The sequence below is a fragment of the Acanthisitta chloris genome, unplaced genomic scaffold (assembly GCF_000695815.1).
Source record: "Acanthisitta chloris isolate BGI_N310 unplaced genomic scaffold, ASM69581v1 scaffold32003, whole genome shotgun sequence".
Lineage (NCBI taxonomy): Eukaryota > Metazoa > Chordata > Aves > Passeriformes > Acanthisittidae > Acanthisitta > Acanthisitta chloris.
The window spans coordinates 20,084-45,966 of record NW_008667077.1 but is presented as its reverse complement, the minus strand read 5'-3'; the positions used below and the strand labels follow the sequence as shown (position 1 = coordinate 45,966).

The 25,883-nt window shown below is 37.0% G+C and overlaps 1 protein-coding gene across 1 annotated transcript in view; it reads right to left on the bottom strand.

Moving 5' to 3' along the window:
- Positions 1-2,205: 2,205 nt before the first annotated feature.
- The window catches only part of LOC103800013 (usherin-like), a gene marked incomplete at its 3' end in the record, with an annotated part of 43,117 nt that continues 19,439 nt past the window's right edge, over positions 2,206-25,883 (bottom strand). Inside the window, exons 3-8 of the mRNA XM_009072371.1 lie at positions 12,760-12,895; positions 11,526-11,589; positions 8,897-9,191; positions 7,455-7,639; positions 3,602-3,823; positions 2,206-2,299 (exon numbers count right to left, since the gene is read on the bottom strand). Of these exons, the coding sequence (XP_009070619.1) occupies positions 2,206-2,299; positions 3,602-3,823; positions 7,455-7,639; positions 8,897-9,191; positions 11,526-11,589; positions 12,760-12,895 (996 nt within the window). The remainder of the gene's footprint in view (positions 2,300-3,601; positions 3,824-7,454; positions 7,640-8,896; positions 9,192-11,525; positions 11,590-12,759; positions 12,896-25,883) is intronic.

Below are 25,883 nucleotides of genomic sequence, written 5' to 3'. Positions count from 1 at the left end.
AAACTAAGATTTCAGTTTGTATTAAATTATGCAAATTTTTCATTTCTGGTATTGCTTTGCTGTGCAATAGCTAGCCAGATGTATATGCCAGCTAAATTCAAGATGATAATTTTAGACGTATTAAGTGTAAATGTGACAAGGACATTCTCTGCCATATGCTAAAAGCTTTTTAAGGATTTCTAATTTCTGATCCAAGATACTATAAAAAACCCACCACAAAACCAAAGACCTGGTTATATCCCCTCACAGTTGTAGTGACTTACTCTTAGCACAGGACAGAAGTTATAAATAGACTGCTTGCGAAAGTGCAATTTCATCTCAAAAAAATTTTCTTCCTCCCTACCAAAAAAATTATATTTGGAAACTTCCTTCATCAAATGCTTAACTGAACCAAAAATATACATATAAATAAATAAATTAATTTTTAAAAATCTTAATTCATTGGGGTGGGAGCCTTAGAAACAGGTGTAAGTATATAAGATGGAGTTTTATCATTGCCAATGATAGTCAAAAATCAGGATGGGTTTCAGTTTTACTTTTAAGTGCTTACAGAAAAAAATTAAAACCTTTAAGCCGTTTGCATTCCATGTAAATCTTTGATATGTAGCAGTAGTAGTGATATATTTCTAAATATTAATTCTATTTTATTACTACTTCTATTTTATTTCATATTTAATAGATACTGACATGGTTATTAAAGAGTAAGGAAAATAATTAAACAACATCCTTATTGTACTCTGAATTAATATGGTTAATTCAAGCACTTCAATTATAGTTACAATGCATATATGCCAAATCAAAAATGTGACATTCAGTGGAACAACCCATTAACATTGACAGGAAATATCTGATAAGGCAGATACATCATTAAAATGTATTTAGTTTGTTTTCACAAAGTAGCATAAGTCTTGCAAGAGTGCTTGGTGAACTTCCAGATCTTATTAAATATTTATAATTAATCCTTACAAAGTAACATTTCACAATGTGTGTTCTAATTAAAGGGACACTGTCAGATTGAATTTTTTTTTCTAATTTGACCCATCTAAAAAACTTGAAATTTCTGTTCAAGTCCCATTTAGACTGGACATCCTACACTTCTGCTTAAAAGGTGAGAAAAGTTAGATCCCCTATGAAATTCTACAACAGTCTTTCACACAATCATAAGTGCAATATCAAATGCTCTCAGGTTAATACTCCTTGCTCTGTTCCAGCAGGTACAGATTGCTTGTGGGTTTGTTTGATGGGAGATAAGTCTCCCCTTTGCTACTTCTGTTGCTACTCCTAATTTTTAGAAAGGCTGTTTCCAAAAGGCATAAATGCAGCAAGGAATACAGCATGTACTAATAATGGAAATATAACATTCAGTATGGTTGTGGGATTCATTCCTTTGATGTAGCCATTCTTTCCGAACCTCAACTTCTTTTCCTTATTTTTTTTCTCTTTTGAGGTAAATAATTAATCTAGGGATATAATCTTTTCTTTGAGCAAGTCTTCTTAACTGATACATCATGGTTCTGCTTGTGCTAAGTTGTATGTGAACAGCTTCCAAGAAAATCAAAGGCTGCATGAAGTGCAAACTGGTACCATTATTCTTAGCTCTACCTATTTATCTAGTAGACCATCACTTATAGCAACCAACACCATTTTGGTTCTCCTATGGCCAAGAATGATAAATCTAGCAGGAAAATTATAGTTTTGCATTTACTGTGCTTTCAGCTGCATCATGAAACATTTGAACTGTTCCCTTTCAAATGACACTAAATTGGAAGTTGAACTCCAGGACTGTGCCTACTACACCTACTGAATGGGTCTGGAGTACATAGTGCCAGATTAAAACTACCACGGACTAGTACCTTCACTCTACAGAACACTGCTACAGCAGGCAGAGGCATAAACTATATTAGATGTTAACAGTCTAAACTCGGGTTTGAATCTAATCTTTAAAAGTGGCATAATCCTCTACAAAGAAATAAAATCCCTGAACACCACACTTCAAACAGTCTGTGGTGGAATAGCTTTTCGTGGAGGGAGGGAAGGGGGTGGTGTTACCTTTTTGTTTCCTTAATAAATACAAATCTGCTATGGAAAGTTTCCCTATAAAAGACAGGACTACTCTAACACATGTACACACACTCTTTTCCAGGATTAAAATCCCAATTTTGAGGTTGTTCTTAGGTGACACAGATAGACAAGGGAGGGACTAACATTATTTCCTTCTGTATAGCTTTCCTTGACACATAGGCACCTATATGGATTCATAGCTGCATCACAATCATCAGCATGGCCATGGCAATTACACCTGAAAGAAAAACAGGTAGTAAAAAAAATTAAAACATGAAAACATATCTGTCCAACTATATATTACATGGTCACAAAGTCAATTTTGTGATTATGTAGTTTGGTTCTTTATTAAGAACAAATATCACCAAAGAGCAGGTTCTTAAGTAAAGCAACCTACAAAAGACTACTTCACTCAACATGTTTTCAAGCATCGACAATTGCTTCCCAAGAGCATAAAATCCAGCATGTAGCAGAGCTACTCTTATCTTATATAAGTAAAGAAATCTGTATTTCAGTATGCAACATTAATATGCAAAATTTTATTAAATAAATGGCAATTATTCATGAATATTAAGCCTTACAGTGCAGTTCTAGTTTTCCCAGCAATCTTTACTGTATCAGGTGTAATTTTCCTGTTTAACCCATTTTTATCCCAGTTAAAACAGCCATTTCTTACAAAAAATAAAATCTGTAAAGTCTTAGTTAATAGTCAATATCCATACCACTCTACCTGAATGGATCCTCTTTTGCAGGCATGGCATAGCTTTGCAAACTACAGCTGAAATTATTTTACTGTTACACTGTCACCAAGATAAAGCTATTTTAGTAAATGCATTATCATAACACATTTAAATCAACAGTCAAAATATATTTGCAACAGAAAATTTTGAGGTAAGCATGACCTCTAATGGGGTCCTTTGCCTCAAAATGAGAACTACCAAAATAATTTCAGGAATAATACTTATTAACAAAAATCTGCACCATATGCTTCTTGGAAATGGTTTCATTGCCTAATTTGCATATTATTTACAGGCCATGATTAGTCCTTTCACAAGACAGCACACTTGTATACAATGAAGTTGTCAGTCACAGAAAATGTCACACTTTTACTGATGGCTCTCCAATTTTGAAAGAAAAACTCCAGCTAAAACAAAGAGTGAGTTCTGCATTAAGACTGTTAAAATTGTCATGTCTGGGAATCGATAACGAAACTTGGAGAAGCTACTAAAGAAAAGCACAAGCCATTGTTTCAATCACAAGCATTTGCTTAGAGGCATTAGTGATTCCAAGGAAAGGATTTCTTTTGACAGATTTGTGTAATAAGTATAATTAATGGGAAAATAAAATGTGAGTAAATGTTTCTAAAAACAGTACACCAACCATTTCAAACTTGATACACTGCTTCAGACCAAATTCTTTTCTCATTCATAAGCATAAAAGCAAAACAAGTTCATTAGATTTAATACAGGTCCTGTTATGTTTTGCACAGCTGTAATAGTCAGAGGCAGTGCTAGGTGGGGAAGAGTCACGTAACACCTACCTTCCACTGACTGTAACTTCATTAACTCCATAGTATCTATGCCTAAAATTTACCCAAGGCTGATTAGTATGATACTGGCCACGGAGATGAATCCTCACTTGTGTAGCTTTTACAAACTCTTGGAGAGACGGAGTATTATAAAAATCATTGTAACCAGGTCGGTGATTTGGTTCCGGGGTAAGAACACTAAAAGTTAGATTACCACGGGAATATGGCGTAAAGCTGTTTAAATAGAGAGGAAGACAAATTAAAATCCAAGTATCACATACTTTACAGATTCTGTTTCCTAATATCCTTTTTCTCAGAAAGGGTCTCCACTTAAGTGTATATACAGGCGTTTTGTAGTTACTGGGTAAAAATTCCTATGTCAGGGGTTTCCCAGTCACCAGAATTCAAGAAGGGGAAAAGAAGTGTCCTCCCTATGTCTGTTTTTCCCCAAACTAACACGCTCTTCTCCAGACACTGGGTTTCCAACTGAAAGCAAAGACTCTAGCAGGCAACTCTAAAATATGAATAAAGCCTGACTAATACAGTGTCATCTGCACTAAGTTTTCAAAAAGTTTAACACACTATCTTTGAGAAATAAGAACTAGGCTTGACCCACTTACAGGAAAACATTCTGCTAACACAAAATTAACAGGCCCATATTGTTAGTCATATATGTGTTAAACACATATCAAAAGCATACAGAAAAAAAATTATTTTGATTTTCAGAGTCACTGAACTGTATCATCTCATCTGATAAGTGAGTTACAAACACATCCTACCTTCAAGCAAGTGAAATGCTAGAGAATTTAATGTAATGCAGTAAGATTAGAAGTGTATATTTAACACCAGGAAGGGGAAGAACAGACCCAAGAATTCAAGCAAAGGCCAAGTAAACAAGTATATATAAACTTCACATTTTCACAACTTGGTATGAATGTTGGCATCTCTGTGAGAGAGAATGCCTGCTTATTTGGACCCCTACATGGGCTCATTAAAAATAGGTAACCCACATTATCACGTTATGTATGACACAGAACATTAAAAAAATGTCACTTCAGAATATCTCAGACCTTTTGAAAGATGAGATTTCTAGTTAGACTTGGTCTGCTGAGTCATACTCTTCTGTCTTCATGAAGGATCTTTGCATTTACTGTGCCCCTATCCAGGTCAGTGCTTCACAAAAATCTCAGAGGAATATATATGTTTGTTTCCCTGGGCTAGACTGTCTTCTCTTCCCCTCCGCAGAAAGTTAAAAAAAGTATTTTTCTCCCATGGCATATAGAACTGTAATGGAAATGTTAAGATGGGTACAAATGGCAGATGAACGACACCACCTCGGTATGGAACCACCAGAAGGAACAGCAGAAAGACTGTAAGGCTGATGGCAACTAGATAAGCAGGTCATCAAGATTTTAGGGCATCTACATGCAGTTTCTCAGGAAACCAGGAATACAAGGTCCTAAAATAAGAGCCTGCCAATATTCAGACTAAGCCTCTGATAGGGGTATAAAGGTCAGTGAGTAACTCCTTACTTACAGAGGCGGGCACAGGATGGAGAAACAAAAACCTTAATCAGTTTCATTTCCTAAATGACACAAAACAGTCCATTCAGCACCAGTATGTGGTCACCAAAACAAGAACCCTTAAGCCATGGTAAGGATTTCAAAGCCATTTGACTTCCACGTCAACCCAAGGAATTCTGGCTAGGTTGACAGGACACAAGTACACTGGTATATAAATCCTGGACAGACCATTTGGATATGTCTTGGCAGTTACAAGCATGTGGGTATGAGAGAAAGAGAGAAACAAGTTTTGTTTTACAATAAAATCACCTTCCCCTCCTATAAGGGAGCTCTGTTATGCTGCTGACACAAATTTTGAGCATTGTTCCAACAGTAACTCCTCTTTCAGCACACAGAATACTCACCATTACAGAGTATATGCCTTATATCTTAAACAAAGCTTTCTGTGCATCAGATGTACCCAAAAATCACTCATTCATATCACTTCCTGTCATCTAACATTCTAATTGCAGGATAGAAACAGTGCTGCTTACAAAACATTTATAGAAACAGTTTATACTTCTCAGTTATTTTTAGAAAATATACAAATATGTATCTCTGGGCTGAAAGTGGCATTACACCTCATCTGCGTTATTTATCCAAAAACACTTGGCTTACTTAAGATATTTTCCTTCTCCTCTACCCTCTGCTCCAAGGATCAGCAAAAAAGCTCAGATTCCTTTGCTGAAAAGTGGTGTAACTCAAATGACCTTATACCTCCTCTCCTCAGAATACTGAACTCCTGGAGAACAGACAAAGATGCTGACACTTGAAAAGTCTTAGAAAGGTAGCAAAAGTGTAACAACAAAAAAAAAAGCAAAATGCCTACAGCATCTGATAATGTACTTTCTCACTGATTTCCAGTCAAGTATTAAACAAGCCTAATACTGACTGGCATATAAATTCAGGCAAGAGACAGTGCATTTGAATATATGCAGTGGTATAGATTCAAATATATGTGTGTGTATGTGTAGATACATGCATGTGTGTGTATAAAATGATAACATATTTTCTATTACATATATGTTATACACTATATTTATTAAATGTATATTTTATATAGAATCATATAATATTAAGGGTTGGAATGGACCTTAAAGATCATCTAGTCCCAACCCCACCTGCCATGGACAGGGTCCCCTCCCACTAGACCAGGTTGCTCAAGGCCTTATCCAACCTGGCCTTGAACACTGTCAGGATTGGAGCATAAACAATCTCCCTGGGCAACCTGTGCCAGTGTCCCTCACAGTAAAAAATGTCTTCATAACATGTAACCTCAATTTCCCCTCTTTCAATTTATACCCATTACTCCTTGTCCTATCACTACAGTTCCTAATGAAGAGTCCCTCACTGGCTTCCCTAAAGGCCCTCTTCAGATCCCAGAAGGTTGGTTGCTATGAGATCTTCACACAGCCTTCTCTTCTCTGAGCTGAACAGCCCCAACTTTCTCAGTCTGTTTTCATAGGGGAGGTGCTCCAGTCCTCTTATCAACTTCATGGCCTCCTCTGGACTTGCTCCTTGTCCATCTTATGTTGGAGACACCAGAACTGTACACAGTACTCCAGGTGAGGTCTCACAAGAGCAGAGTAGAAGGGGAGAATCAACTTCTTCAACCTGCTGGCCACACTTCCTTTTGATGCCGCACAGCGTAGTGTTACACAGCTTTCAAGCTGCACATGCTAATTGTCAGTAAAGGAGCTTGCAACATGTTTCTAAAAGGTAAAGATCCTTCTTGGCCCTCTCCCCAGTTTTGTATTGGTTCTTGCTTAGACAGATTAAAAAGCTTCAAGGTACAATTTTCAACCCATTTCTTACATATGTTGCATGACTACTAGTAGTACTGACTGGCTGGGGTTTGTACTTAAATTTAGCATCTTTCCTAAGCTTCACAACAAGTCATACACTCAGAGATCAGAAGGTAGAATTTTACATTCACTAGGCAGTTTAAAACCATCTATTACGTCAGTACCTCCCCCCCACTTACCATCTCAGTGTTCTCTAATTCTACTGGCAATGACTCCTCAAAACACAAACACACAAAATTTCAAAACTCCAGCTCAAAAATAACAGACAAATCAATTGTGTCACATTCATAAATGACAAAATCTGATAAAAATGACAAATGACCTTTCTGCAATCTTCAATCAAAAGGTCAGATTTAGGATATTTTATATATTCAGCAGTCCATAATAAATGAGTTTACCAAATTAAAAGATTCTATCTCATTGGGACACAGAAATGAATTGTGTCAGGATGTTACCCATTCAAAGCATCTATATTATGCAGATAATACCCACTCATACCTATGAAGCTGGAGACAGTTGACAGAGTCTGGTTCTTCCAGAGATCCATTGTTCTCCATTCCAAAAATACTGCAATTTCTAGCAAAATACTGCCAGTCTTCCCATTTTAGATCATTGCTTTTCTTTCTTTCAATTCTTACTGCTTCAGGGTGTGGGCTAAAGAACTGCAGTATAATATAGAATACCTATGAGACAACAAATTTATGAACTGATATTAATGGCTAAGTTGTAAAACAATGAGAATACAAAGTTCTTTTTTCAGTGTGACTGCATAGTCTGCTTTACCACTCGCAGACAGGAGGATCAATATTTCAGCCCACATATTCCCAATTAAAACCAGATAATCTTTTTCGTTAAACAAACTTTTTGATCTCTCAGACACTATTACACAACTACTGAACTTTTGCATCAGAATTCCACTTTTTCTTGCAGACCACTTGAAAACACACTGCTAAGACAAGTTCTTGATTTGATACAGTAATATTCTTTTGGTAAAAATGAAGGTTATAGCTTTGTGTTGCCACATATTTGATGAGTTGCTTGTCTGATAATAGGTACATTTATTTTTTTTTTTAGGCATCTCCCTGTTTTTAGCTCAGAATCTCACAAAATACCCTGTGGTGTTCTAAAGAACACTTCCCTCAGCATACTGCTTATGCAGAAATGTGTGTATCAAATAAGCAAAATCCTAGAAGCACACAAGCATTTGTCATCGCTTTTAACTAAAGGATTAGTTTTTACTTACTTCGCCAAAACCTATCATCATATTCTTTCCTTTCTCATCATTAAAAAGGGAAAAATAAAAAAGTAATAATAGACTAGCAAGAATACATAGAAATTTAGTGAATTCCCTGTTGTGAATGCAGCCCCACTACTGATGTGTTCCTCCTTCCAAGGCATCCTGACACTCTTCAACATGCTTGTGGAGCGTTAGGTGCCATTTGGCCGTCTCATTCCATATTCCTCGGGAAGCTAAACTACCAACTCTAGAACATCTACGAAACAGAAATCCCCTCTGCTATGTCAGTGTGTTTCTGACATGTTAAATTTAATTTGTCTGCAGTCAGTTTCCCTCCAGAAGGTATGAAACAAGCACCTGAAGTTTTAATTAAAATTAAATTGAAATTTAGAAGTTGAAATTTACTAAAGTGTAGTTAAAAGTCAGCAATTAGTTTCTAAATATTGGTGTCTTCACACAGGATATCCATTCTGGCATATCTATTTTAGATTACTGCTTGTTACAACAGGTGCATCAAAAGAGGATGACAAGAACCATAATGCATCCTGTGGACTTTTGCAGTTTCATACTTGATAAAGGAAGTTTTCTTTATGGTCCTCTAAGAATATAATTTAAAATAATAAGATTTTCTCAAGATTGTAACGAAATGTCTACAAAAATACTTTCTTAGTTTTGATTTAACAAATAGTAATCTCCCCTTTACCTGATACTGTCCATTTTGTAAATCTATTGTGATTGAAACACCACGATCCAGACTTGCAGTATTAGCAAACACAGATGAAATCCAGGTGGTCCCAATGTCATCATCATTGATATAATGCAGAGGATGGGCTTCTGCATCCAACCTCAGCACTCTGTCGTTAGTGGTATCATCTGCACCATTAGGGATGCAGTATCTCTGTATCAATGGATGTACTCGGGGATGACTTGCAGGACAGCGGCACTCAGACTGGGTATGAAGATGAGGGAATTTTCCAGAGAATACTTCCAAAATGTCTCTGTCACAGCATACAGAAAATTAATTACATACATGATAAAAAAGGATAAGTGCCACTTTGTGCCTCCAGGCTCACAGACTAAACAAAATTCAGTTTAGATTATAGTAGAAACCCTAAAGGCCTGGTTTCAACTCAAGGAAATTGGCAATTGGCTAGGAATGAAGACCCCAGGTCCCTGCACTATCAATGGTAAGCTGTAGGCATCTTCAGAAAGTATCTTTGAATAAGCACGTTGGAGCTGCTTTTATTGCTCCACATATATGGTGTTCCTTAGACATGGAACCAAAGGAAATGAGTTCCTTGTTGGGGTGTCTAAAGCTAGATAGGTTGAATCCAGACATGGACTCAAGGAGAAAACCTCTTAACATTTTGCTGCAGCATATGTCTGACTCCAATCAGTGACCTGGACACTGTTCTTAAGCATACCATAGCATAGACATATTGCCTCTAACCACAGATAAATTGAATGTTTGCACTCAAATATCACACTGCGCCTTAGAAAATCCAGATAGAAATATTTTCACTTTCAACTAATTTTAATACAAATGCCCACTTTTTTAGCTGCCCCAATCTGCAATCAAACTAGTCATGTCAAATCATTGAGTCACTTCAGTTCCCTCTGACATCAGCAACTGGAATAGATACATAGCTAGGTAGGCAGGCAAGCAGATATATGAATTACATGCACGGGTTACTTAAACCTTTGTCTGCTCATCTCTGGTGTAAATGAAAGATTTTGAGAGCCTAGAATATACTGAATTTTGCTATTAAAAACCTGCTACTGTTCTCATTTTCCTACTTTATCAGTAAGAACATACTTTTTGTGTACTTGTTAGGCAAATAAATACTTGCTAACTGCCACTTCAAACTCCACAGAACCCAAAGTTACAGGACCTTTTGGACAGCCGTGGCCTTAAATTAATTGGCATGCAGTCACCACTTCACTTCACAGATAAGTATTTTGGACCAAGTAATTTGTGGATATAAAACTACATCTACAAAGACATCATTAGGTCACAACACTTTATAAAATAACTTATTTTTCAATTCTTAAACTTTATTCATTTCCCTGACCTATACAGCAGTTCAAAGGATTCAAAAGCAGTTCAAGCATTGCTCTGAAAAAGACAACCAACATGATTTTCATATAACCTGGAATTCAGATTCATATTAATACTTTAAATTCACAGGAGCTCAGTTCATCATAATGTCCTGCAGACAACTGAGTTCCCAGGAAACTGCTCTACATCTTATTGAAAGGCTATCATCACGTAGCCTTAAGGTCTGCAGTCACAAGTGTCATTGTGCACAGCCTACCCAGAAGCACCACGCAGACAAATAGGACCTGACTACTTCTGGCCAGCTTGAATTGACTAGATTAATCCAGCATGAGCTGGATAACAAAGGTAACATTTCTCTGTAATGTGCTAGGAAGGGAGCCTGGAGGGCAACAGAAATTGCAGTGGCAACTATAATTTGGCCTCGAGAATGGAGGAAGTCAAAGCAATTGCCCAGGGCGATGTGGGCTGAACTAGCGAAGTCATTGGCAGCTTATGGTGACAATCTAATATAGAAAGCAATGAACAATTAAGACAATTGCACCTCTGGGTAGGGGTGTGCACATGGCATGGGGGGAGCATGAAGAATACCCAACATGGATACCCAATACTATGAGGAAGCTGAAACCAGAGGGAAAAAACAGAGAAGCAGAGGGAACTAAGCTTGCAGCCATGAAGCCAACATGCTAACCAGTTGAAGTGCAAGTTCCCTTCATTTGAATCACTGGTATTTGAATGGTCTAAACTGGACTAGCCTGCTATGCTCCCTTCCATGCCCTGCTGTGTACCTGGAGCCCTCAGAAAGCTAAGCAAGTCTTATTCACCAGGACTAAGCTTATCAGCACACACTATTATGTCAGAATAATGATGAGTAGATAACACCTAGACAGTTTATAAGCATTGAAATCTAGCAACTGGATCTACTCTGCAGAATACAAACTAAGTCAGGTTGTAACAAGGACAACAATAACAAGGAAATCACATATTTATTACTGAGTGTTGTTTCACTACATATGAATTACATATACTGCTACAAATATTAAGCCTACTTAAGCAACAGTTCAAAAGCAAAACACATTAAGTTGCTGAATTTATGTTAACTCAAGATTTTTTAGATTAAAGGTAATCTTTGAAATGAGGTTCATAAACTGCATCATCATAGCCAATTATCTAAAGGAAACATCTGAAAAGCATTATATTTTGGGAAATAAGCATATTGTTATCTACACTTTCTTCTCACCACACTTTTTTTTTTTTTAAAATAAAAGTTCTTTACCTGTTTGTAAGTGCCACTGGGTAAAATCGAAAATCTTGCATTCTTCCAACAAATTGCTCTAAACCTAAGAAAATATACTATAAATAATCTATTGAGCAGAAGGCAGCTTTGCACTGCATGAAAGCACCTTTAATTCAGCACTCAGAGATTTCTCTTGCACAATTACCCCTCCTGAATGAAACCATCTTGGACCTGGACAAAACTATAGAGGACAGTGACTTAATTTTTTTGATAAAAAAGAATGATTTATAATAACTTTATAAGAACATTTTGTACCTATCTCTTTCCTGATTAGAGAGGTGGCACAAGGATCGGCTCATTAGACAGAAGTAATGAGCCAGTCCATGTGCCACCTCTAATTAGAGAAGAGATACAGTAGGTACAACTGTACCTATCAATTTATACAATAAAGATAAAAAGCATTTTAAAATATTCCTTTCTTTTATACGATTATTAGTTATCCAGTATTCAGAATCAAAATTACAACAGAACACATTCTCAAATACAAGCTTTATGAAACGGGGCACAGAATACTTTCTTGCTCGAGCCCACAATAAAGTTGTATAAGTGACATATAGTTGCATTTAGGAGTTAGCTTCAAATTGTGCATGTTTCTGAAGAGAAATAGTCAGTGTTTTTACACCTACAGAGCCAAGAATTTGAGAAGAGCAAAAAAAATCTCCCTGATCGTGTCATGCTGTAGTACATATAAAATTCTAGGTGCAGATGAAGAGTAAAGCTGTTAGACATTACTAGAGGCTGAATGATTCTCATTCTGCTAGTGGATTGCATGAGTATTGACAGAACTGAAGAACGTGGACTGCCAGAAATCTTCAGCTCTGTTCCTGACTCTGGAGAGGGAGGAGTGTAGTCTAGTGGCCATGCATAATTCCATTCTGAAATAGTTCCATATATTTACTCAGAAAAACTATGGTCATAAATTAATCAAATGTGTTACTTTACATACATATGCTTTAGAGAATGCAGGAAAACCTACCTATATGCAGTAACACTGAGAATAAATTATGATCCTACAGGATTATCTACCAAACATCTATCTTTCAGCCAATCTTTTGAGAAAGCTAACTGTACAATAAGAATTTTCTTCTGAAGAAAGGTATTACTTCTCAGCATATAGATAATCGAAAATTACTCACACACTTCTTTTAACTGCATCATGTTAATTTTACTTTGAATATTCCAGTGCAGCCAAATAAAATACTACAAGATTTACCTGTGAAGCTTTGTCCAATTTGCAGAGTACCATCAGCATCAATATCTGCAACTGTTCCCATAAGAGTCCTTGAATCAAAAGGTGTGTTGTCATCTTCCCAGCCATTCAAGAAGAAACTAATTCGGCTGTGATGCACCTATAGAATCAATGTAAAGAGGCAAAAACATGCTTATTATGCAACCATTTTGATTTCTCTACATGCGGTGTCTATCACTGACTAACTAATAACATTACTTCAACCTATTTGCTGTGTGTCTTTATTTTTGGTGCCTAATGAAAGCAGTTACCTCATTTCTGTCCATCCATTAGCAATCCAGTTAATAGATCACCACTCAGATGCACAGAGTATAAAATTTCCACAGTCATTAAATCAAAGAAGAAATTATAACACAGGGATCTGGCAGGGAGGAGAAAGAGAGGAAAAGGAGAAAGGCGGGTCTGTTTCCTAAGGTACAAGGCTGGTTACAGCTACATCACCACTGCAGGCCACGGGCACATGTTATAGCTGTCACAGCTCTTCTTACACATCAGTTCAAACAGGCCTCAAGGGTCTGTATACCATGCTCAGGATAACCAAACACAGCACGTTTCAGCCAAGCCTCTAACACCCCTCCAAAATGCCTCCCTAACCCCAGCATGTTTCTTTCTACAAGGGCTGAAGGGAATGGTATAGGAACTGCCTACATCTGCTTTACACCCAGTGGTAATTCCCTTACAACAAGGGAACCCTTGGCTAGGAATATGCACTCTGCCAGCACCCCAGGGTACTGTTTTTTGCAAGTGTTCCCTTCCCTGCCAATTCATTTTAAATCTGAGCTAACGTTCATAGAAATACTTTATGGCATTCTCTCAGCTCTACAAAGTCACAAGATGCTGAGCTCTTACAAAGTACTTTTTTTGGTTTTGCATTAAAAATCCTCATGTTTAGGTTACCTAAACTTAAGAAAAGTGTAATAATATAGGAGCATCTTTCGGCCTTACATTTTATGAAATTCAATAATTTCACTTAAAAAATACAGATCCACACAAAATGAAAATGGAAGACATCATGGCCATAGTCAGCTTCCCATTTATGAAGTTAATTATACAAACTAAGTTCCATTTATCCAAAAATTTAAATTCTGTAGAATTGTTTACTGAATAACCTTAATCTTACTTACTTCAGAAAGAGATTTATTTGCAAAAATGAAATTACTTGATTTTTAGCTATACTTAGCTTGCAGAAATATTTTTTCATATGAGAACTTGGTAGCCTTCAGATTTTCAATCGCCATTTTGTTGCTGCCAATTTACAGAGCATTATTTCAATTTTGCAGATATGGATGCCTGGTGAATCATGTCTACCAAGGCCAAATAAAACTAGAGTGCTTTAGACCGTCCTGATAGTCACGCTAATCAAAACAAAATAAACCTGGAATAATTGCTTCCATAAGAACAATATCCATTTGAGGACACAGAAAGTTTACAAGCCAGAATGATTTGTTGCAAAGAGGAAATACACAATTTATTTATCAGTTAACAAAATACCAGCTTGAAAACCACAATATAAACTCATGATGCTATTCCACCACTAAAGACTTTCAAATTTCAGATCAAGATAAACGGATACAATTATCTATAAATCTGAGCTCAAATGATCAGCATCAGTGCCTTGGGCAACATGAGTCTATCAGCATTTTAAGAAAGAAAACATGAAATAAGATGGAGGGTTTTGTTTGGATTTTTTTTTTTAGGCTTCATACAAAATTTTACAGATAAATTTTTCCTCCTTAAACTGCACTTTCAAACATACACATGCATGCTGAGCTTTATTGCCATTTCCAGATTCAGTCAATACTTCCCAAATTTAGACAGGAATATTTATTGCCCTTCCACTAATGGAAATTTGAAGGCTATTATCATAATTACTAAGCCTTGAGATTTGTTCAAAAAGTTATTGCATATGAGTTTCAGCGCTCAAAATACATCTCTCCTTTTTAAATTATCTTTTGTGTTGACACATCAATGACCTAAATACAACAGTTTTTTATTTAATTTTAATTCAAAGCCCTCTAAACATCTGATGCCCTATTTGCAAGAGCCTAAGTACACGTATATATGGTGGTTACATTGCATTTTTTTTCTGCATCACATTTTTTACAGCCTGTTACTGTCATTTGGTGTTTGACTGTTATCATCATAAAAGATACAGGCTTTTCTACTTTGTTATTTGTAGCATTATCTCATGTTTTACAACATCTTTGCACAACATGCCCACACATGAAATATAACTAGTGAAAAGTTCTCAGTGGTATTAATGCATAAAAAAGAATGTGGTTCCATCTCTACTGTCTTTACCCAGCCAAAAGCTGATGAACAGCCAATTTTCCTTTATCACATTAGCACAGCCATGAGGGAAACACATTTGTTCTAGTCAGCTACACTAAAGATACTATTACCAATCTAACATATACATGTTTTATATCAGCAGTATTCTCAGAGTATGAGAGAGCCAACAATATATTAACACTAGCATGACAGTTTATTTAAGAAAAGAAAATTGTCTCTGTAGAGGGACAGAAGTTAGAAATGTATGGCTAAAGCTCAGTGTCACTGGTCTAATAAAGGTAATAATTCTTAAGCTTTCTTTATAGCAGGTAACACTCCTGTGGCAGCTCTGTCATATCATTCAAATAAAAATGTTGTCTTTTACAAGTTTAAGAGTACCTTTATTTTTGGTCAGATATGAAGCATGTTTCCGCTTTCTTGTTTCCACTGTAAAACATTTGTAAGGGGAATTCAGAAAATGGGCACGCCCACCCCCTTCAGCTCCTTGCAAACTTGCTGCCTCAGACACAGTTTTATAGGACCCAATTCTGCCTCCCCCTGTGGTAAGCAGAGCACTTGCCTTCATACACCCCCTACTAAAATCAGTGGGTCTATTCATGACTTAAGAGTCATGGAATTGGGCCCTAAATGGCCTATTTTTACTTGTTGAAAATAGGTGACTGACGGCAATTTTAAATCTCCCTCCCCCACCAACAATCTCTTTGTATTAAATAGGATTTAGAATAGTTGGGTTTAATATAGCACATCCCCAAGGTAGCCCTAAGCACTTTACAATGCTGAATTGGATATCAGTAGTGCAGTGACTGTGTAAGGCAAAGGCAGCAGTCATTATGCATTTGGCAGTAGCTCAATGTAATGATCCCCCTGCTGGTTATTAAAGGGGGTATGAATATCTGACATGGGAGGAAAATGTAGGAGGGAAACCATGTGTGGTATAAAAAAATCCCAGTGGCTCTCCACTGTGGGAGGAGAGGAGGTCTCAAAGTTTGGTGTCAGTTTAAACTAAGCTAAATGAGAAGAAAGGCTGGCACCAAATTGGCTGTTTGATGTAGTTATTTAAGGTCTCCTGACCGTTAGCATTAAATTGCATACAATAGCACAGAACTAAAACATGATTTTCTCTCCTGACTAGGACAACAGGATTATTCCTCTGTTGTCTTTATTAATAATGTTGAACAGGAATTCATCCCAAGAGAGTAACAGGAGATGGGTAGAAAAGGTTGGCCTTGTGGTTGCACAGTGCACAGGACCAGAAGCCTGGGACATCAGCACTCTAATCCCAGCTCTGAAGCCATCTCTCCCTCCTGTGCTTCCCCATCTGTCAAATACTTAGCAAATCACCTTACAAGGAGGTGGCAAGGATTAGTTACTAAGATACATTCACTCTGAAACTACTCTGAAGCCTCTGCCAACATAGAACCTAATACCAATTCCAAGCAATGGAAAATCCAATTGTTATGAGCCAGAAGGGTTTCAAAGATGAGAGGTGCTGGGCCAAAGAGCTGAGATCCAAGTTGGTCCATCCTGAATGTAGCACTTAATGTAGCAATTGTTATGAGCCAGAAGGGTTTCAAAGATGAGAGGTGCTGGGCCAAAGAGCTGAGATCCAAGTTGGTCCATCCTGAATGTAGCACTTATGATCCACTGGCACAAGCAAATTGTGCATCAGAGACAGCAATACCAAATCAAATCACTTCCTACCTAGGAAAACCTCCCTGGCCTGTGTGTCACAGTACTGCAGAATCACAAAAATCACAAAATGGATAAGGTTGGAAGGTATGACAGTGGGTCATCCGGTCCAATCTCCCTGCTCAAGCAGAGCCATCCTACAGCACATTTTACAGCATTGTACCCATGCAGGAGGACACACTCATGCATAAGTTATTGTATATGAAATGAGATAGGTACAGAGAATGCATTACAACTTTATTTTCTCACCTAAAGATCTGTGCTGTTCAGATCCTATCCATGAAATCATAACAATGAAATTTAACATGAATTTTGCCATCTGTTTTGGATCAGAGCTGTCATGTAAACAAAAGCCAGTATTTTTGTGAATTAAGTGCTAACAGAACTGCTAACTTCCACTATATTGCAGTGATCTGTATGTCAAAAAAGAAGCATCACAACCAAATACTGCACTCCAGAGCAGTTGCACTGGCTAAGGGACTATGGCAAAACGCAGAAGCAGGAGAGCATATAGGAGTATGGCAAACATGTGTGTTACTGCTCCTGAATACTCTTTGAATCTCAAACCACCAGTGGCTCAGAGACTCCAGCAGTCAGCCAAGGTTTCTATACATTAGTAACTGTCCATGGATTTATTCTGCCAGATTTTGTATAGCTGCTCCTTCAATGAAGAATACCTTATCTTTTTCTTTTGTTTTTTAAGCCTTATATTGTACTGATATCTATAGTTACAATGTGTATTGGTATAACTAATGAAAAAATAAATAGTATAACAGGTATAAATGAAAAGTATAGCAGGTAATATAAAATTATGTAGTATTACAATAAAAATTAACAACAGGATTTCAAGAAATATAACCAAAAAACCCTAACCCACTAATATTCCTCATCATTAACACAGAGACAGAACAGATTTTGGATATGAAGTAAAACACATACTTATACTGACTCCTCTTATTTGGGCTACAATGGTCCTGTTCAAGCTAAAGTCAATTTGGGGGAATTCTGAGACTGCAACCTACAATATAACACCACACACATTTATTACATTGCAACATACATGCATGATATCTGGCCCATTTAAGCAACATACACTTTTTCTTCACACACATTAAACATCCTGTCATCAAAATGTCATGTTACATATATATAAAGGCAACAGAGACAATCTTAGTCTCTTCCATGTAGAACTGGATTGCACATTTCAGCCAAAATAAATGTAATTAAGTGAAACCTTCTTCACTGGATGCTATGATCTTTTTGCATTACTAAGACTTTTCCATTAAAAGTCAGTCCTAATATTAATACTACCCATATACCTTGTGGAAAATAATTTCCAACAAATAAGATAGGAAGGAGAGACAGGGGAAAAAATCCTTTAGCTTCCAGTCAAAAATCCTAAAGACTATCTAAATATATCATAGCAGAACTCAAGATCAGTAACCAGAGATCAAAACTCCTCTGCACTAAATAACACACAAACAACAGATGCAGAGTAGTCTCTTTTCCAAATGTTTTACAATTTGTAATTATTATATGCTTCAAAGACATGTCTGGTTTTCAGTACAATCTTTCACATTAGGTTAATGTCCCTATCCCAATATTTAAAGTCAAGGGAAGGATTTATTAGAATATTAGAGGTAAATTAAAGGGAGTTATTTCAAGACAACATTAATCTCTTCTCCATTCTTTTTACTCTTTTTCATCATGGCTTCTAGTAACCATAAATACAATTTAATCTGAACGTTTATTATCATCACCTATTGTTGTAATAACTAGATCACAGAGTCTGGCAAGACAGATTAAGAAACCAGATGGATTTCTTCCCAGATTTCGAGGTCATAAGTGAGGAGTTCCACAGCAGAGAGAACTCTGGCACCAAAACTGAAAGAAAAAGATCTTTAGCAGTCATTTAAGCCAAATGATACCAACCCTGGCCTATTTAGTTATCCAGCCAACTTAGTGATGGCAAACACTTCAACCGTAACTTCAGCTCTTAAGGCTATTTAGAACATCAAACAAAGTCTCAGATGGCAGGGGCAGGACTGACCGACACATATGAAACGAGGACAAGGACCAAAAATGCATCTTCAAACACGAGGAAATAAATACATTCCAGTACTCGTAATGGACATTTTATGCATTTTCAAATAAGATGAAAAAGAAACAGTTTAGGGATCTAGGTATATACCAGACAGGGAACAAGATTCTTCCAAATATCAGCTGATATTCTTATATTCAGTGCAGTTGATCTTAAATAAAAAATGAAATTTAAATTTAAAATGAAAATTTAGGCAGCTGCAAAGGCAAATTAAATTCAAAAATGTAACACAAACTAAAACACAAGGCCTGTTTCTCAAATATGAGCAAAAAAAGCAAATTCTCCTCCAAATAAGAGAGCAAAAAATAAACTGTAAGAAAACTCAAGTCTGTTTTCACTTTTCCTTTAAATAAGCTTTATTTACAAAGTAAGTAATTTCTCAGAAATATATAAATAACTATTATAAAGAGGGTGATACACAATATGAAGAATTTAAAAGTGCTTTATGAAAGGCAATTAGGTAGCTATACAATTTACTGGTAAGGCATAAAAAAAATAAAAATTTTTAAAAATTTCCATTTGTTTTCCAGATCAGCAAATCAGCAGAAATGACCTCTCTCCTTAATTTTCTTAACAGCTAAAGCAACTCTAGAATCAATAAAGTTACACAGGCTTTACAGATATGTAAATGAAAGTAGAAGTTAGCATAAATGATTTGCTTGATCATTCAGAGATAACAAGGAATCAGACGTTATGAGAAATCAGGAGCTGCAACTCGTCTAGCTCAAAAATTACTATACAACATATCACTACAATTGCTTACTGCACTTAATTCGGCACGGTTCTTATCAGAGTTGTCACCTAAACATAGTTTGCTATCTGTCCAAATAACCAAGATTCATAAAACGTCTTATTCCTTCTAAACGTCTTGCAGATTTGTTGCATCAGGAATTTTCTCAATGAGTTCATTCTATAGAAACAGACAGTGTATTAACACATTTTCTCCCAAGGTGAGAAAACAGATTAAGGTTATGACCAAAATGACAGGCCTGTGGCTTCCTTGAATACTTTAATAGAGTCAACAAATCAACAGTGGTCACTGATGACAACAGATGAGGGAAGACAATAGATGGAAGGAGGGGAATTAGTGATGCTGTTATAATGGTCTAATCAGAAACTTGAGGATAAAAATCTTTTTCACCTTCAACTTGTCTAAATATGATCTTTTTGCCTGCTCATATAAAGATATATAGCATATTCTACTGCTGGGGGACATGTGGGCTCACATCTTTACTCTGCAAAAGCAAGTGTGAAACAGAAGCGTAACAGTTAATAAAAGACAGAGTAAAGGGATTTTGCATATCAAAGAGATGAGATGCACACAGGTATGTATTTCAGTATTTTCTTGCATAATTGCAAATCTTGCTGAAGCTGCAGTTACAAAGGCTTCCACACTGCTTTAATATTTGGTAAATGAATTTCTGTAAAGTGCAAAGGTCAGTGATATGGACTCAAGCAACAGAACTTGGGGGGGAAAATGGGATGAAACCATTAGCATGAATCTAAGCTTACTTTCAGTGGTAATGTAAGCAGAGCTAGGGTCCAAAACCCACAATGCTGTATTTTACACATTTTAAAAAATCTGAGCATCTATGTGCCCCTAAATTGATGAATCAGAAATGGCAGACAACTTTCTGCCACAATTCAACACCTTACTTCACTGAATAAATTCCAGAATTTACACACCTTGAAGATCCATCTCAAAGCCTCCTTCCCTACCCCCCACTTCTGTCTTATTCTTATTTTGCATTATTCTACTAATTTTTATTTCTTCTTTTTAATCTACTGTATTTACATTTAGCTTTAAAAAAACCCCAAACAAACAACAAAAACACCCAAACAAAACAACAGAAACCAATCCCAAACAACATGAAAAATACAGTGAATATAGGTGGGAGCAGACTCTTTGGCTCCAATGACTGGGTTTTTTTCGAAGATTAATATAAACAGGAAGCAAAATAGTTTTTCCTGGGAAGGGGAGGGGCAGGCACTGATCTCTTCTCTCTGATGACCGGTGACAGGACTCGAGAGAATAGGAAAAAGCTGTGTCAGGGGAGGTTGAGGTTAGACATTGGGAAAAAGGTTCTTCACTCTGAGAGTCCTGGGCATCGAAATAGGCAACCCAGGGAAGTTGCCACAGCACCAATTCTGACAGAGTTCAGGAGACACTTGGACAACACTCTCAGGCACATGGTGTGATTCTTGGGGCTGCCCTGTGCAGGCCAGGAGTTGGACTTTGATGATCCCTGTGGGTTCTTTCCAACTCAGGATATTCTACAATCTTATGATCCCAAAACTCCTCTACTCCTCTCAAGCCTTCACATAATCTGTCTGTCAGTCATGTCATAGCTGCTTTAGAAAATAAAGAGGTGCAGTACTTCCCACAGTTTAACCTCTGCAGATGAGTCAGGATTTCACGGCACACTCAACCACCTCCTACTCTATACATTGCTCACTGGCATTGGTACACAGCCTGCTCCTAGATTCTTATGCTTCTTATCTCTCCTTACAACATACCACGTGCAGTCTAACCCAAACTTAAAACCTTAGCTGAATGGATAATTTGAGAATAAAGGACTGTTGCACATTTTTGTGGTGTAAGTACATTTTGGCAGTGATGACATTATTGCTAGAGATGTTTGGCCAGATGTTTTACATACATCAAAGCCTCCTGTGGTCTTTTTTTTTTTTGTATTTTTCCTCTTCTCAGAGACAAAGCTTACAACCCTAAGATAAAAGAATTCGCTTTTAGTCTTTTGCTCTTTGCATTTTAATTTTTTTATTTGGAATGAAAATTGAGATGACACAGAGAGAATTTGGCAGATCTAAAGCTTGGCAAGAGATAATGAATTTGTGTAGCAAACATACAAGAACAAGGATATGTCAGGAGGAATTTGTCTAGGAACTTGTTCTCAAACAGACCAAAAAAAAGATGCTAATAACCATGTTAATAGGGACAGGGGGACCAGGAGAGGGAGGGCTGTGGAAATGAAAGAATAATATTGAGGAGGACAAGCCAGTTCAGATAATTTATCTGCATAACACTTGACAGACAAATGGCACCTTCTGTACCAGCAAAAGAAATGTCTGATGAATTTGCCAGTGATCTTGGTGCTGCTTCAGCTAGAACCCTGTTGCAATTTCTGATGCATTTCTCTTACTTACCAGGTACAGGAGAACAGGAGTACTGCGATACACAGCTATTACAGTTACTTAAAATCTTCAGTGCTATTTTTAGGTTGATTGCCCAATATCTTATAGCAAATTCAAAAGCTACAACACCTAATAAAATTTATTTTACCTGCTATTATTAAATTAATTGATTCACATTTCTAAATTCCTGTTTCCATATTCAAATCCTACACTACCTTCACATGGCAAAAAATGTTTTCAAGCTGTAAAAACTCTCCATCTCCAAGCCATCCCCGGTATACCACCCACCCCTCTGTATTTCAAGCCTTTGAAGCAATTCAGCTGCAAGCTTGAAGGAAAAGAGCAGAAGATGACAGAGGCCAGCTGCAACCCCGGCTTCTATGTATTCAATGTGATGCTTTTCACAGAAATAAGAGGGCTTGGGGCTTTTCATCACCACCACTGACATAGGTAACAGCATGGTCAGGGACTTGATTATGATTTTCAAAAAGAAAGTGCTTAAGTTAGCATTCTTGGTTAGGGTAGATTCCTTTACTTTCAACCATTCTGTCACTTTTAGAAGGAAAGCCCACCAACATAGTTCTAGGCTCAGATACATTATCCAACTCTGTCTTCTCACCAGAACATGCCAGCATAGCCAAAACACAGAGCTACAAATGTTTTAATTAGTTAAGTTTTTTATTTTCATTTCATTCATATCAGAATTCAAGGATACTGCATTTCTATTCTTCACTGAGAAAGGAAGTTAAAAACTCCAAAATCTCCCTTTTAGAACCAGCTTAAGCTCTGTAGGAAAATCACCTTGGGTCTTTAAAAAACAGAAACTCAAGTTATGAGTGAGTGGAAACAGTATATGCATGGGGTATTTGGTGTTAAATCACAGAATTTTTCTTCAAAATCAGGATGCTACTTTAAGCTGACTAGGAGCCCACACAGGGGCATGGTTTGAAACAATTCAAAAGTTTAATTCTTCAGTATGCTCCAAATTAAGTTTTGATATAGGTAAGTTCACCATAAACATGATCAGCTAACAGAATCAATGAATTAAACTGCATTTTCACCCAGACTATTTTAGGACTGTTGCAAGAAATGATGTGGAAAGTTGCCTTTCTTTACAAGATTTATATAGGATGTTAACACACACCAGCATTTGGTATCGCTGTACACAATTTTGCTGCATAATCCAGAGGATTTTAACTTTCACTAACATAATAGGGTAAGAACACCTGTGTTGACTATATTTCCCTGCAGGCCAGAAAACTGGTAGAATACCAGAAAAAAACATTCCAAAAGGAATAATACTTTTATAATACTTTTCCATCTTTGCTTATACTTCTTTCTTTCTTATACTCTTGTAGTTATACTCTGACAGACACTCTTCCAGGAGCTCCTGATAAAAAAAATAAAAATTCCTTTATTAGATAGCTTTTGAAATTAAAACTGCCTAAATGGGGAAAACCCAGCATTTTTTTAAATACTGAAATTGACTCATCACAACAATCTGTCCAGAGATAACAAGTGGAGTGACTAGTACTTCAGCTGTGAATTTATTTAAATGTAGACATACACATGCAGTATTAGGAAGGCAAAAACAGGATATGAAATAAACATAAGGCATCAGCTCTAAGCTCACTGTCAAGAATATACCAAGGCTTCTAACCACAGAGTTCAGCTGAAGGTAACTATCTGTCAAATGTAATCTGTGCAAGTGAATATGCTTAAGATGGTGCTATGAATCAACCAAAATTGCTTTGGTCTTATTGACATTCAATTGCAAGAAGTTGCAGCTCATCCAGTCCAATAGACATCTGACAACACCAAGAGTACTTCAGTGACAGAAAGCTTTAAATATAGATGCAACTATCATCATAATACACATGGAACTAAACTTTATGATCCCTCATACCATCTTCAGAAACAGGTCATCAGCTGAATGCTGTAAGACCACATGGGCATCCTCTCTGCCTGTTGCCAATTTCTGCAGTTAACAAGTCACTGAGATTTAAATAAAGAAAAAAGAGAATACAGATTGTCTAACAGGAAATGATCACTCAACCTTTCATCACTGTCCCATTAAATCTCTGAAATCCACTTCTGCCATTATCATCTATGTTCACCTTTTAAAAATAAAATGCCAGATCAAAATTTGTTCAAACCGTTTGCATTAGCTAAGGGCCAGATCTTCAGACACTATAAACTGTCTTCAGCTGCAGCAATGTCACTTTACATCTGCCCAAATTCAGACCTCAAATATATGAAATTTACTTTCTTCCTCACACCTGTTCTTTGCACCTTGAAACCAGATGTCTGATAATATGTGTATGTGGAACTTGCATACTGGGTCCCTAAAGAAGACATGATTTGTGTGCCAACTTTGCACAAAAGAAAGGAATACCACCTGCAACCACCTATGTGCTTGTTTCACACTTGTCTCTCAGAGAACTCCTACCATTTCAGTACCTTCTTGCTTGCCCTCCTCAGGCCCTGCTGCCTCATTCCTTCCTTTGCCATACAGTGAATCGAAGCAATCCCAGATCTACAAACAGACAAAGGAAGACGGGGAAGAAGAAATATGTCTACTACATACAGCTTGCAACCATGTTTAAGGAGATGCAGAATGTAAGTGTTTCTGGGAGAAGAGGGGAGACAGACTCATGCCCGTGTTATGAGCATTCTGAACAGTTATGCCCACGCTCTGAGAAATCCAGTGCGAACAAAACAAGAGACTTGAGGAAGAAACCTCATCAGGGGACCACAGTGACAGAACTATCTTAAAACAGAAGGGCTGGAGAGGATAAAGGGACAGTAGAAGAAATGGTAAAGAACAGCAAAGGGGAAGGAAAAAGCATAAGGTCGGGAGGGGCAAGTTGTCTCTTTGCCTTTCCTTCTTTTGCCTCAGGCCCATATCGGCCTTTCCTTTTCTTGACTTAACTGGGGTGAATTTTAATTGCAGCCTCTCTACGTGTTTTATATACTATGTAGTCTCTCCTTGTGTGGAGTGGATTTCCCATTCATCACAGGATTGCAGGCAAAAATCCCAGGAGCGTTTTGCTTTCCTTCAAAGTTAGCTTTGCTAAAATCAATAACTTCAGGGCTGATTCCTCCATCCAGCACATACCTCATGACCATTCCAAATTTCATGATTTTTGATCATTTGATTTTGTTTCTTATCTCCATATACAGATTCATATTTGCAGTCTTTCCTAACAGTGACAATATTCTATACTGTTTCATTAACAGTATAAAGGTAACAGCCTTAGAGCAACAGTGGAAACTAGCTCTCATTTGTAGTTTTAACACAGTCAGTATCTTAACGGATCTCTAACAGTCTGAACAATCTTTCTCCCTACTGTCTCCTCCCTTAACACTCCAGCATTCTTCAAATCACAGTTTTGGTTTTCTTAGGAACTGTTTTCTGTCTTTAATATTTTTATTGCTTGGGCATTTTTCTGATCACCTGCAATCCCAGTGCAACAGCCACGAATCACAACTACATCAAACTGTCTTCATCTTGCATGCAAACCACTGAACTTAGTCCAAAAAAGTAGTAAAAAAAAAAAAAAAAAAGAGCAGGGGGTGAGCAGGAGTGTTTCCTACTGCAGATTGAGTATCATCCCTCAGCAATATTGTTACATCTCTTCCAGCTTTATATTAGCTCTCCCTTCACTAAAACTGTGCATCTTGGCATTTTAAATCCCCCTTCATTTTCGTGGTTGTCTCTCTTATTCCAATAATATCTTTCTTATCCTTGAAAACATGTCACTCCAATTCAGCAGTCTTATTACATATGCTCCTAGCATTTGTATAAAAGATATTTAGCTTTTCTCTTTGCCCTCCTTTACTTTTCTTTTTC